Source organism: Gopherus evgoodei, chromosome 16 (genome assembly GCF_007399415.2).
Source record: "Gopherus evgoodei ecotype Sinaloan lineage chromosome 16, rGopEvg1_v1.p, whole genome shotgun sequence".
Taxonomy (NCBI): Eukaryota; Metazoa; Chordata; order Testudines; family Testudinidae; genus Gopherus; species Gopherus evgoodei.
Genome location: NC_044337.1, coordinates 13401261 through 13416499, shown reverse-complemented (window position 1 = coordinate 13416499; position 15239 = coordinate 13401261). Strand labels below are relative to the sequence as shown.

The following is a 15239-nucleotide window of genomic DNA, read 5'->3' as shown; positions in this document are numbered from 1 at the left end:
ATAAGAGATGATGTAATGTGCAAGAATGTTCTTACTTTTCCTATCTGTTAGATGGGCCAAATAGTCAGACCTACCTTCCAAGGAGACGTGGTTTTGGAATCAGTTTCATCCTGTTTAAAGGATTAAGGGAAAACTTTAGACACATCAAGAAAACACAGAAAATGGAAGTTAACCAACACCCTGTTAAATTTTCAAGGATTAAGACACCCGATTAAGTTATTTATGTGCATACAATCCTTTCAGAATTATTTAAAAAAAATTAAAAAAATGCATGTCAATCAATCAATCAATCAATATCTCTCTCTCTCTCTCTCTCTATATATCAGGATCACATGAGCTACCCTACACTGAGCTGGCTACTGGCTTGAGATACAAGTAACACAGGGCGAATGCATCAAAAAGATAATCTCCCTGAATTTAGCTGAAGAAGATAAGAGAATTTTTGTGTTTCCCTTCAAAGCCATTATCAAGAAAGAGAGTTCTGAGATGAACTCTGACCCAAAAGGGATCTCAGTCACAAAATCTTCTCTTCTATACATCCAAGCACTCTTTCTGTTAAAGCTTCTGCAAGACAGCATGCAAATATCATAACAGTGCTTACCCTGGGCATGCCATAGACTTCCTGTAAGGGAAAAGGAAATGGATATGTTATTTTGTAAAAGAAAATCTAGAAAGATTTGATTCTTTTTGAGGAAAGGGAAGGAAATGGGATGAACAATGTAATCTACAAAGAGGAAGCAAAAGTATTCTGCTATGTCGACCTTCTGTGTACTACCAGCTGAAGAACATGATCAAATCAAAAAATACATGCAGCACAAGTGGCAGAGTTTTGATACTCACAGTGAATTACGGTATACATTATCTCAGAGTTTATAAAGGAACAAGTGTTTTCGGTGCTCTTGCTATAATTGTCGATATTGTGTAGAATTATTTACACAAGCAAAAGCAACCATGGAAAATTATATTACTTGGGCATTTATATTGCGTTTTAAATTTTCAAAGACCTGCGCCAACAGTGGAGTGAATTTATCCCATTAACAAACTAATCCTCACCTCCGTAAGGTCTAACAGTATTATCAAAAATGTAGAAACAAGGACAGAGAGATTAAATGACTTGCCCAAAGCATCACTACTAGTCATGGAAAATCCACATACTATTAATTTAGAACGTCCAAGTACTAAAAAAATTAAACATTATCTAGATGTATGTTATAACACTATTTACAATGAAATGATCTAAAGGCTACCCTGCTGACCAAAGCCACTTTAGGATGCCACTTTTAGACAACCTGCAATCTAGAAAAAAGAATAAGTAGTGAAATAGAAGCAATAAAAATCTTAGGTGCAAAAGTGGAGGACAGATGAAAAAACAAGAGAAGAAAGGACAAAACAAATTCCATCTCTCTCTTATTATAAAATGGCAGCAGATCAAGTCACAAAAACACAGACCTGTTGCTGTACTGCCTGTACTTCCTCTGCCATCAGCCCTTCAGATTCCAGGTCATTCGCAACCTTGTTTATGTCCTTTAGACGAGATTCATTGGCTTTCAAATCCTGCACAGAATAGTAAATATCACAGCATGAAAATTTATATAAGCAAAACACAAGGCAGTAAGATTGTCAATCAGAGGCATCAAAAGGTATCCAATTTATGAACAGCAGGGATTTAGCCATTTTGACCTTTCCTGTCATCAGTGGATCTACAATGCAGAGAGTCTTATGGCAAGAAATCCCAACTGCCAGTGTCAATGGATTAAAGAACTGGACTACTGGAGTTCTCCCACACTAAAATAAAGTTTAAGTTAATTTCTAGACAGTGATGATATATCCTTTAAAACCATTAACTACAATGTTAATTTAAACTGCATTACCGAGATTAAAAAATGATCAGCTATTGTGCTGAATAAATACACTAGAAGAGATGACTCAAGATGTGACTTTATGATACAGGCCACTATTTCTGGCCCCATAACAACTCATTAAATAGACTACTAAAAATAAAAAAAGGGAAGTTATGTATTTCAGAATAAACATACACCTCTACCCCGATATAACGCTGTCCTCGGGAGCTAAACTATCATACTGCGTTATAGGTGAAACCGTGTTATATCGAACTTGCTTTGATCCGCCAGAGTGCGCAGCCCGCCTCGAGCACTGCTTTACCACGTTATATCCGAATTCGTGTTACATCAGAGTAGAGGTGTACTTCCTTATACTAGAGAGCTGGCACTGAAGTCTTGAAGGTGATATATTTTAAGTTCAGCAGTCAGTTTATTACAGAGACATCAAGGAGTTTGGCACCCATCTCTCACCTGTAACGTTAGGCCAGCTCAGACTGCTTGTTACTTAACATTCAAGCCATAAATGCAATACAGCCCACATTGAATCACTGGTTATTCCAAATCATTAGTCCAGAGCTCCTGGCACTTCTACGCACAATGGCTCACAGGGCAAGAGGGAAAACATTTTAAAGCTCATTTACATCTCATGCAAGGCAAAATTCAGCCAATGTCATACCCTCGCCAATGGTGGATGGAGGAAAAAAAATAAAACCAATCACCTCCTCTTCAAAGCAGAGGCCATTATTGTTTCATGCCTTGTGGAATACTGTGCAGTTCAGAGTGCCTGATCACTCTGCCTTTAAACAAAGGGAGGGGAAGCTTCCTTGTCTGGATGGCACACTCAGCTTAGTGGAAGTAGTAAAAGTGGCACCTACAGGCAGTGCAGGAAGCTCCATGTTCAGAAATGCTAAATAAAGAGAGCGTTTCCTCTGCTGCTATGTAGGTGGAGATAACGTAGCAGAATACCAGCTTGGGCTGTGTGGATATGGGGTCGCCAGCAGCAGAACCAGGAGAAACAAACTGAATGCTTCGCCTGTTTCACAGAGTTGTGGATTGGTAGAACTATACCAAACTATGAAGGGATTGTCATGGAAACCTCATCAGGTCTGAGCTGAAGGGTGACAAGATGACTTAGAATTATTGTGCTACATAAAAGGTTACATAATAACCTACCTTCTGAAAGTCATCAAATTTCTTCTGCAGTACCTCAACCTGCTCCAAATCAGCCCCCACCTCTTCATTGGTGAGTGCAGACTCTTTCTCATTGATCCACTGCTGTAGCTCATTAGCCTCACGGAAAAGCATGAACTTTTTGCAACTTTTTTCCAGCATATCCTTGCGCTTCTCGCCCAGATCAAGAAGAGAGTGATATCTGGAACATACAGAGAGGGAAGGTGAGGGACCATCAGATCTCACCTGAACAGTTATAGTATATGAAGGTGATAAAAATGGACTAGTAGCACCAGCGATGAAGGAAATCCCTACAAGGAGATGCCAAATCATTCTGCACAATAACAGACAATGATCATGAAGATGTAGAACCTTTAAGTTTCTATATTACACAGATCACAACACTGAACCATGACCTCCCACATACAAGGCTTTTTTGATGGGCAGAAGCAAAGCAAATTGCAGCTTAGGATAAGGAATGCAGGTCAGCAACACAGGGGTAACTGCATAAAACATAGGCTCTTTTACTTATTTATCCTACCTTATATTTTGTTCATGCAACTGTATCAAACATATGCATAAAATATGCTAAACACCACATTAAAAAGAGTTTTCTTCTAGTATATCAATTTCCCATGGCTCATTTAAATTTGACAGCTCACAGCTGTCTGACACAAGATTCTTGACTGCCTGTTATTCAATGCAGTATTTGATGAATCCTTGGTGATTTTGTCTTTTTTCCCCCTCCTTTCGCAAACCAAAGATTTTCAATTGTGCAATAGAAATGTGCCTAATTTTGATTTCATTTGCACCATTTTTAAATCTGTGTGATTCCTACTTATTTCAATGGAATTACTCCTGATTTACATTAGGATAAATGTGACAAGAATTAGGTCCTAAAAAGACATACTGACAGCTTAAAAGAGATACATAGTCTTCCTATGCCTTAGAAGACCAAAGCAAATTAATATTTTTGCCTATGGAGTTAGGACCTCTCAGAACAAGTATTATATATAGAAATGCTGTGCAATTACTTGAAAGGCACAGGTAGGTGGGTGGGTAAATGTCTTCTGCTTATTTCTCACAATCAAGTCTAAATATTTCCAACATACAACAAAGAGGAAGCAATGGATACAGATGGCCTTTGGAGCCCTTTTACAAGCTATGGCTGGTGAAAGACAGTAGAGAAGTCTTAAGCGATTTCTTTTTGGGAGGGCAAACTTTTTTTTTTGTGAATGCTTCTTTTTGGGAGGGCAAACTTGATGACCATTTTAAGGAATCTGTGGTTAGATCCTTACAGGAAAAACCACCTCTAAAAAAATTTCTCTAATTGCCATCCTGTTTCAAATCTTCTGGTGATGGAGCAGTTCCAGCAGCCTCTGGATTCCTCAAATTTCTTCAATCAAATTTCAAGCTTGAGTATAGTAGAGAGACTATTAATATCCATGATTGATTTCCATCTTCAAGCTACAGATAGAGTGAAAGTGTCCATTCTGATCTGATTAAATTAACAGCCATTAATACTATGAGATATCGCTGGGTCACCTCCAGCACCATACAAAGGTCAACATGACACCTTTGCAATGGTTTCATTCCTAAGACCAAGAGCACAGTTGGAAAAAAGCTTGACACTGGAGTCCAAAGTGTCTATACTGGATGTCCATACTTACTTGTGTGTCCTTTTCATGAAACTTAAATTCAGTGAAACTATTGTCATCTTGGTATCGGATTAAGACTGGAAGTCAGAAGGAAGCGAACTGGCTGAGACTGAGTCCACCTGAGACTCATGCAGAATACTGTTGCTCATCTTCTAGGCAGATAGGCTGACAGAAGCACATAGCACTTGAGTGTCATATTCTGCACCGACGATAAAAGTTCGCTTCAGGATGCAATTTCAGAAACTCGGAAGCATAATTATATAGCTCATAAATGACCAATTCCAATTCCCTTCGAATCTGATTTTCCTTCAACTACTTTGTGACAATTAAGAGTGATTAGGATGTTTCTGTTATGGGTGTCTGAGACAAACTCTGTAGGAAAGGTGGCAGAGCACTCTCAAGCGAGAGCAATCACCTGTGGAACTTGCTTCCTCTGGCGGTTTATCAGAGTTCAAGGCAAAGTACATTTGTTCCAGCAGCCTTTAATAGACTATTTTAACTTAAACTTATGACAGTGAGGAACCTTCCTGTATGCCTGTAATGTAACTTTTATGGAGCAAAATAACAGGGTTTGATCATCCTTTGTGAATGGTATGATTATTTTAATTGTATCTGTAAATAATTCTAAGCCATTCATATGTAATATGTTGTATTCCAATACACACACACGTTCATGTATTTATATAAATAGATCACATTTTTACATACACCTAAGAAACTGCAGGATTCTTTTTAATTCAGTTAATGGAAACAAGTACACGTCTTGTCTCATAAGCAAGATCAGTATGATAGAAAATAACAGCGCCTCCAGTTTAGCAAAGACAGAAGTGGCCAAGAAGATACGCTGCTGTCTAGCTGTAAGAGATCATGTGTCAAATATCTACTACTGTTCTAAATTAAGACAATTCTACATTGTACAAATTGCTTCCATGTGTCCCTCTGGAGCAGCACTCCCAAAGGAGGAAAGAAAAAAGGGAAAATGAACAGGTAACTAGTATGGAGACAGCATGGTTTAGAAAGGGGTGAATCCTACTCACAGTTCTTCGACCTGTTTCATACGTAGAGATACACTGCTGACTTCCTTAGTTATGAGAGTCCTGCACAGACAGAGGGAGCACAGCAAAAGCATGCAAAAATTAGTCAGATTAACAAAAATAATGAAAGGAGCAGCTCCATCCAGGGGTCATTTGTGGTGGGAGATGAAGGTTAAGAATTCACATTTAAATGGAGAAAGTTAGGTGCCATTCAAAAGCAAAATTTGAAGCAAATCAGTCAGTGCAAATCATGTAAAGAAATCATCAGCAGCACAGCTGAACTCCCTACAGGGCCATCTCACTTCTCAATCATGCCATTCAGTTCAGAACTGAAAGGCACTCCCACCATTCCAAAATAATGCACCCTAGTTTCTAGCTCTCAGAAGCAGTGTGCAAGCGCACAATAGAGTTACATAAACTGTTCAGGAATTTATTACTATTTAAGAACCTTGTGTTCTTTCCGTCCTCTAGTCTGTACTATGTATTACAGTATAATATAATCTTAAAAAAAACCCACAGGTTTTCATTCTCAGTTTACAAAGCCAATAATTGACGAACACATTTAATAGTTGGTGTCTCAAAACAACTGAGTGGGTGGGAATTCTTGTAAAAGCGACAAGAAGAGCTGGCAGGGAGCATATAACTTATAGACTTTCCTTTCCAAGTAGTCTGATAAGATGAGCCTGTAGCCCACACCTATCCTCTACTGCTCTGCCTCAAGCTAATCTACAGCTACCATGTGCTGTAGGAGAGGCATTTACCAAGCATTCAGGCAACTTTCTTCATCTGCACAGCAAAGTAAAATTTTATGCAGGTAGATTTTAGCTCACGTAGTGCAGAGTGGCAGCACTTTGTCTCTGAAAAACTGCGACAAGCCAGAGCCAAACAGCCATGACCCCTAAACAATTAATTGCCCAAGGCCAGTCCTGTATACGGAGGGTACTGTACTTCAGATAGTCAGATTTAAGAAGGTGTCTCAAACATAATTGCGTGTTAAGACGTTATAATTACAAATATGAATGCTGCTTAGGACAGAAATAATTCACAAACAAGGTCAAGTTGTTACGTACAACAACAACAAACAAGGAAAATAAAGTTAGACAGTAAGTTTAGCTCAATTTTCATGATTTGTACAGTTAAACTGGAAAAGCAGCAGAAGAATCTAGAATTAAGAATGAAATGGATCAATAAAAAAAAGCATTTTACTGCTGTAAAAGTGCAACACTGAGTTCTAATGCAACTATCCACTGATGTTAAAGGGATGTCTACCTAAACGTGCAGAAGTGAGGCACTGGCCAACCCAACAAGTGCTACGACTGATTTTAGGTCCTGTTAGTTAAATCTTACTGGTTGTCAATTTGCTCCTGCCGCAAGGCTATGCTGCCCTGCTCCTCGAGTAGGTTCTCTCGGGATGCAGACTGAGCAGGGTCTAGTTTTTTCACATAGGCAGCTGGTACAAAACCCTGACGGTCGTTCACTTCTACCTTCCACCAGTCCTGAAAGAAAGGAAAATACAACCTTGATTACATGTTCATCTTGATTAGGTGTCATGGATACACAACCACAAACTGAAAACAAGCAACTTCTGTAACTGCTTGGAGGCTACTGCTAGCACCTGAACACACAAGAGAACTACCCCTGCCCACGTGTTTTCGGAGTACTTCATCAGCATCAGACCAGTCCTGGGAGTGTTTCTGCCCACAGGATTTTTGGGACCTGGATTCGTGCATTAACACCATTAGACTTTAAAACACAAATGTTTTTTCTTTCAATAAAAAAACAAAAACAAAAACACCATCAAGGTAGGAAAAGGCCTACCATAAACCCCACCCCTCTGCAAGAGGCCCCCTCAGATACTAAACTGAACCTGCTCTCAGTAATAATCCTCTGCAGTACCTTGGTGAATCTCCAATTTGATTTCCAAGCTCTCTGCCCCCTGGCCAGAAGGGACTAGGAGTGCAGTAGGGCAGGAAAAGAACAGCCTCATCTCTCAACCATGAGCCATTACGGTCAGTGAATGCTGAAGGGTGATGGGATATAAAGAGAATGAAGTCTCTCATGTAGAAAGGTGGTGGGTACAACCAGTGACGAGGGTTGTAAAAGAGAGGAAGAGGGATGCCAAAGAACTGAGGGAGGAATGGAAGCACAGAATGACTATGTAAATGATTTAACTATGCTATGACAGTGCTGTTTAACAACAAAAAAGCTCACTAGTACGTACAAGACCAAATGTACCAGGCAGTACAGAATCCTGGCAGGTGAGAGTTTACCTTGTTGGTGCTGTTGAGCAGTGTGAGGATGTCTCCCTTTTTCATTGTCACCTCCCGGGGACTCTTCTCTTGATAATCATAGAGAGCAAGGACCAGCTCTTTCCCAGTTTCATCATCTGTGGGAGCAACTTGTTGCTACCATGAAGAGGAGGAAAAAGAAAACTGCATTACACAACAGAAACTGCTGGATGTTGAAATGTAACTAATAAAGTTGTTCTACAAAGTATTGCAGCCTTAATTATACCTACTACAATGCCACGGAGTATTAAAGGATTCCTGTTTAGCAACTGATGAAAGAGTGCTGAAATAGATTTGGATGCCTTCTCTACATTCAAACCCACAAACAAGGCCAAAGGCTACATCAGTTTCATAAAAAAAACAACAACCAACAACTGTTTTTGATCTGTGCTACATATATGTCTGTTATCGATTACAACAGGCAGCAGTAGAGCAAAAAGATGAAGACCACTAACTTAAATCTGAGAACAAAACACGTTCTGCTGTAAGCACTCAGCAATAATGCTTGATGATAATAAGCTGTGTTTCTATTGACAAAACAGGAGTTTTAGAAACATGATTAGCCTTCTTTCCTTACCCTGCATGACTGGGCCTGCTCCCTTAATGCCTGCATGCTACTGCCGTAAGCTGTAAGATCTGACATCAAAGCTTCATGTTTCTTCAGAAGAGCCTGAAACCAAACAAACATTGCAACATGCACATCAGAAAACCACTTCACAGATTCTACACTCTATTTATACATATGTTAATTTTAATGTTTATATATTGAATGCAGTTCTCATGAGAACTGCAGGACTAGCAGCTCTGGAGAGTGAAGACCTCTATTTAGCCACAAAACAGATACGGCACAGGTAGCAGCAGGGAAAGTTTTTGACACTGCTCCACTAACGTGCTTCAACCCTGACTAGGGGATTAGAGGATACCATCCTCTGGAAGTGAGAGCAGTTCAGACTTTATGTTCTTGAAATTGCTAGCTTCTACTGCTTTGGAATTACCATCAAGGGTGCCAGTTTGTGTAATCTGTGATATAGCTACCATCCACTGGGAAATAGCAGTTTGAAAACCATCTCACAGCTATATATCATTAATGAACTAGTGAAGGGCAGATTCATACTAAAGACACAGGTGTGAAAGACTGTATCCCATTATCAATCCACTAAGATATTATGCCCTGTGTCTCCTCCACACAATATGAAAATCCTATAACAGAGTGAATAACAATGACAACTTTCTTAGTAGCTTGTCTAACATCTTGCCAGGAAACTTTATTAATGGAGGTGGAGAACAAGAATACATACTCCTGTTTCTATACTCAACTACAATTTGCTAGACAAGCAGCTTACTGTATATGCTGTCCTTTTCACTTTCATATAAACACTAAAATCTGCAAAACAACTCATTATCTTTATCAATCCTACATCAGATTTCCACTGCTACTTTTTGCACATGCAACAAAACACCACCAATACCATACCACACCTCAGCAGAATCTTCATCTTTTCCATAGTCTGTACTGCCCACAATGGGCTCCTTCTCCCTCATCCAGGATTCAGCCTCGTTAGCATCAGCAAAGTACTGCTGGGCTTGCAGGGAGTCCTCTAGATCTTGTCGACGCTGAGAGGCCTTGGCTTTCAGCGATTCCCACTTCTGATTTAGCTCATTCAATTTGGCTTTCACGTCCTCAGCAGCAAAGTGTCCTAAATAATGAAAGAGCAGGAAAAGTGGGTTTGAAGACATTATTTATAGACATACAAACGACAGAAGGGACTGAAAGATGACTTGTGTTTTTTTCAATCACACCAGTCTGGTTTATGTAAAGCTATCCACCTTGCTTTGAATGGTTTTCATTAGCACACAAAGTTTAGTCCAAGTTCGGCTTTCAGCAGGCAGCGTCCTTTTGACACTAAATTAAAGTTACTGTTTTCTCTTGTCAGATTGGGCCAGGAACATTTGAGTCATTGAAGACAAAGCACACCCTGCGCTAATCATTTCCTTTCTATTTGTTTACAGTGATGCAGGAAAAGGCCAGTTCTTTCAATGCTCGAGTTTCTACTCAGAAAAAGACTCTGATTTGAAAAAGCATTTAGAGTTTTGGAAAGAGGGGGTAACATTAGTAAGATTGCTGAATAAAAAATACTAATGTAAATGTAATATCACTAATAACACGAGGTACAGAGCTCCCATCACCATTGATTTGTTATTTCTCAAAATGTTTAAACGTAGTACCTTAAAATGAGACTTCAAGGAAAAAGTGCAAAGATCAGACAACACTAGGAGCCATGTATTAGGATAAAATTACAGCTCACTGGTTTAATGTGACAATTACTTTGTACCAATATGTAGGTGACTAGCAGCAGTGGATGGAAATCTGTTAAATAGAAGATATGGATTTCCCCAGGAACACACATGTATTTCCACGTGAAGGACAGTGATAAATCAAAATCGACTATTTAATCCCACTGGCAGAAACTATTACGCACACGCAAACTATCATAAAAGTGGCAATTGTATAGGCCAGAGGATGTAAAGTGAAAAAAGAACATTGAATTTCTGAACTAGGAAAGATTAAAATATTTAGACGCACCCTCTTCCACCATGGCATTTCCTTTCTGGGTGACTGCTTTAATGCGTGGTTCATGGCCTGCAATTTCTGCCTGCAAGGCTTGATGCTTCTTTAGCAGGTTCTGGACCCCAATCAAATCCTTGCCTGAAAGAGATCATAGGATATATCTTAATCTATGTGATCATTCAAAGTCACTGAAGTCAATAGGTTAAATAAAAGAATCTAGCATGAAACACATTGACTGAATCCTGCAAGATTAGTCAAGGAGTAGGTTTGATTACAGTCTAGCTCTATTACTGTGTAAAATTAATTGCCCTATAAAAAGTTAGAAACTTCACAAAGTAATCGATAATAAAGGAATCGTGGACAGCAACTACTGTAACAATAGATTTGTAATTCAAACCAATGCCATGGATAACCCTGCCATAAACATTTTAGAATTCCCAAATTATATTCTGCAAAGATACAAAGGCATTGAACAGAAGTATCCAGTTAAAATAATTGGAAGCACAAAGATGAGGATCTACCAACCTCTGTTTGTTGAAGCTGCAATAGGTTCCTTCTCTCTAATCCAGGTCTCTTCATCCTCAATGTCACGGAACAGTTGCTGCAGGCGAAGAGAGTCGGCAAGTTTCTGCTTGCGAGCTACCATAGGATCCTTCAGAGCTTCATAGCGAGCCACCAAAGCTTCTTGTTTCTTCTTGATATTATCAGCATCAAAGTGTCCAGCATCCTGGAACTGGCGAGCCTGGATGGTGATGCCATCAATGCGATCCTAAAATTTAATTCAGCAATGGTATTAGATCAGTATTCTCCACGATGGTTTAGGCTTTGATTATTCTTGTTAGTTGCAGGGCCAGACTGTTATGTAACATTTCCAGGTCTTTAGCTTATCCCTTGTACTGCGATAATGCATGAGAAAGTGAAATTGGACTAGAAATCAACTAGTTATTTTTACTGCCTAAAAGCAGAAAAAAATACAAGAAGTAAACAGTTGAGTGACAAGTTTCAACTTTAATATAGAGGTATATGATTTTTAGACTCGCAATATACTACACAAAAGAAAAACACCAAATTCCAATAAACATACAAATGTATTGACCGTTCCCAAAAGTCAGATCAACAGGGGTATTCGGCAAATTTAAATAAAAGTTTAAAATTAAGCAAGTTTTAATGAAGCTACTGGAATCTGCATGTTACTGAGTTTCCTTGCTGTGTGTTTTGAACTTTTAAAAGGTGATGTGTAGAGGCTGGGATTGTCTTCAGCTCTGAAAGTCTTTTGGATTTGGAATTTGAGGACTAGCTTGTCCTTATGCCAAGAAGTGAAAGGTGGGGTCAGCCATATGTGCATTCAGTTCACTCACTTTCCTGGCTGATGTGATGGCATTAAGGAAAGCTGTTTCGATAGATAAATGGTAGAACGAACACTCGGCCACCAAGGGATCAAAGGTTGATTTTAGCAGCATGGCCAACACCAAGTTGAGGTCTCAAGAAGGGACAGGATCTCTAACAGAGGGATACACAGTAGAAAACCCTCTCATACACCTTTTAACTGAACTATGAAGAAATAAAGATTTACCATCAACTAGAATACGATATATGGAAATGGCTGACAAACTTTTAACTAATGTACTTAAAGAATCTGGGGCTAAATATTCCATATCACAAGGGATGGAAGCGGAGGCAGGAGAATCAGATCGTCCCTTCATCCAAGTCTGAAATCTAGCCCATTTTAGAAGGTAACAGTTTCTTGTAAATTGTTTTTGAGAGTTGATTAGTATGTCATGCCCTGGGGAAGAACATGACAGCTTAAGAGCAGACACAGTCAGAGCCTGATTGCCCATGCCATCAGTTGAAGAAACTGTTGGTTTGGACGAAAAAGCCTTCTCTCCTTCTGGGACAGAGGAAGAGACATAAAGACACCACCAGACAGTTGAAGGAAATCAGTAAACCACCACTGGCATGACCAAAATGGGGAAATGAGTTTCATCCTTGTCCTATCCTAATGTATCTTCCTTACTATCTTCTGAATCAACAGAAATGGAGGAAAAGCATACAAGCAGCCCTTCCCACAGTGCAGAAGGAAGGCATCTGACAGGGACTGACAGTCCCTACCCACTTTGGAACCGCAGAGACGACACTTTCTGTTGACCCTCGTGAACAGCCCACATATAGTTGACCCCAGCTGGAAAACAACAGTGTGAACCAACTGATCCTTTAGGGACCATTTGTGCATCTGAGAGCTGGGTCATGCTGAGATGGTCCATGACTACATTGTTTTCCTTTGCTAGATGCCAAGTTACAGGATGAATGTTGTGACAAATACACCAATACTAAAGTCTTATAGCCTCTGCACACAGGAAAGCAAAGTGGGCCCCCATTCCCACTTGTTGACGTAGTATGTTACTGATGTAATGTCAGTTTCCACTTGCAGAAACCTCCATTGCAAGTGAGGGAGGAATGACCTGAGAGCTCTTAATATTGATATGCAAGAATCTCCTGAAGAGGGCCAGTTCCCATGAATTCTCACATGATTCAGATGGCCTCCCCAACCCATGGGAGATGTGTTTTAAGTCACTGTCCAGGATGGACCCTCTCCTTCAAAAGCAAGGTCCCCCAGCTTAGTTCTAGCATCCATAGCTAGGGAGGAGCTATGCAACCAAGCGTCTCTCCTGATGATCACAGCAGATGCCAATATTCTGACAGCAGAGTCCGAAGTGCCAAAAGAGGCCCTGAGCACCTTTGACTACATTCTGGTCTTCCATTAAGATGGCATTCGCCAATCTATTTTTGTCATTTGGGAAGTCTTGGAAAAATAATGTCATCTTTTCCAATCCATGGCATTGGTAAAGGGCAATAACCACTTGATAATTCCCTGTTCTAATACTGAGGGACAATGAGAACACCTTACTCCTCAATGAGTCAATCCTTTTGCCCTCTTCATCAGTTAGGGTGGAATACGCTAATCTAGAGCTAGCCCTGTTACTGGCAACAGCCATCATGAGTGAGTTAGGGATAGGGGGAGTATGGAAGTAGGAAAACCCTTCAACTGGCATCTGATACAACTTGTCAGCTTTCTTAGAAAAAGGTGTGGTTCACACCAATTTAGCTGGCTGTAGCAAACCATCCAAATGGGTAGGCATATTCTACTCCTCTAAGTATATCAAACACCAGCAGAGAAGTCTGTTCCACAGACACGGCAGGAAAGAATTAAAGAGGACACCATGTGATATACCAAGTTGTGGAACTGCTTAGTGTCTCCTGAAGGAGCAGAGGCTGAAACTACCCCACATGTTCTTCAAGCGATAAATCAGGTTCATAGTCCATTTCCAAATGCTTCTGATCAGAAAGGAGCTACCTCCTTTTCTTCCTCTGACAACAACATTTCAGGCACCACTGTCAGTAATGTCAACAGATATGAAGGATTTGGCAGACCAGAGATCCTCAAAAGAGGAAACATTATCTCTCTATCCACTTGGAGGGTAATTACAAAACTCCCGAGGTGGCCCCCAATAAAGCCATGGGGTCCTGGATTGCGAGTCTCCCCAGCAACTAGAAATCAGGAATATGCCTGTGGGAGACAGACCATAGGATGGTAAAAAGCAAAACACAGATCTCTCTATTCATCCTCTATCTTCTATATTGGATCCAAACTTGGAACCAAGAGGAAGGTAATGATGATAAAAGCAGATCCAAAGAGAAGAGTGGAGATCCAGCTCTTTGTGGAGAGCCTTCCTCGGCAGAGGAAGCATAGAGTGATCTGAGAACAGACCCACAGCATCTTCTAACCTCCTCTTCTTAGCAGGGAACAAGGAATACTACATCAAGCACTGGGAAAAATAATTCTTCTTTTGGAACACCTGTTTCCCACTAAGAACAGACAAAGCAACTGAAATTGGCAGGAGAAGTGGCTTCTTAGACACTTCAGTTCCTTGGAGCCACTAGTAGCCACGGGGACAGAGACTGGCCTCTTAGACTTAGGATGCTGATTGGGTCCATAGGGTCTAGTCTCGAGGGCTTCCTTTAGGAGGAGGAGCTGCAAGCAAGTCTCCCTATCCTTGTGTGCTCTGGGAGTAAAGATTTGGCAAATCAAACACCCAGAGAGTGAGTGCCCTTCTCCAGGGCACCACAAATGGCCATGGGTGCCAGGAAGACTGCCACGCGCACTTCTCGAACTCCAGCTTCTTCTGTTTCTTCAGTTCATCCATAACCCTGAACCGGGAGAAATCCTAACTAACTATTCTGTAATGAGCTAACACTATTTCTAAGCAGAAAGAGATGCCGACTCCAAAAAGAGTCCAGCGCAGTTAACATCCATCCAGGCACACTGCTGGAAGGAACTTAGGTGGTGAGAGCAGTCTGCTCCCTGTATAGCTTCACCCTTGGTGCATCCTGAAGCTGAGGGGAAGGGAGGGAGCAAGGGAGGGGGCACAGAGATGTGCTCTGACACTGCTAGAAGAGGTTTTTACTGTGTGGTACCACAAGGCTACACAGTACCCATAACCAAGAATACACAAAGTCACTCAAAGAAACATTGTTCCCAGACAAGTCTTTCTACCAACCTGTATTCAAAGCAAATTCAGAGAACAAATTTGTAAACTCCTGAAAGTACACCTTTATCGTGGAAACACTAACAAATCCTTTACTTCAAAGACACTAGCAGTTAGTGCTGTCTAGCTTAATAA

General features: G+C 40.4%; 1 protein-coding gene across 7 annotated transcripts in view; it reads right to left on the bottom strand.

The window, feature by feature from the left end:
* Window positions 1-15239, bottom strand: part of SPTAN1 (spectrin alpha, non-erythrocytic 1) — a 67882-nt gene that overhangs the window by 29407 nt on the left and 23236 nt on the right. For 4 of the 7 annotated variants that reach the window (XM_030535986.1, XM_030535989.1, XM_030535987.1 and 1 more), the window contains exons 17-27: window positions 11086-11329; window positions 10576-10698; window positions 9471-9688; window positions 8569-8661; window positions 7974-8108; window positions 7051-7199; window positions 5707-5766; window positions 3015-3213; window positions 1450-1554; window positions 602-622; window positions 75-110 (exon numbers count right to left, since the gene is read on the bottom strand). In XM_030535986.1, the coding sequence (XP_030391846.1) occupies window positions 75-110; window positions 602-622; window positions 1450-1554; window positions 3015-3213; window positions 5707-5766; window positions 7051-7199; window positions 7974-8108; window positions 8569-8661; window positions 9471-9688; window positions 10576-10698; window positions 11086-11329 (1383 nt within the window). The remainder of the gene's footprint in view (window positions 1-74; window positions 111-601; window positions 623-1449; window positions 1555-3014; window positions 3214-5706; window positions 5767-7050; window positions 7200-7973; window positions 8109-8568; window positions 8662-9470; window positions 9689-10575; window positions 10699-11085; window positions 11330-15239) is intronic. The other 3 variants (XM_030535988.1, XM_030535991.1, XM_030535992.1) reach the window with 1 other exon arrangement.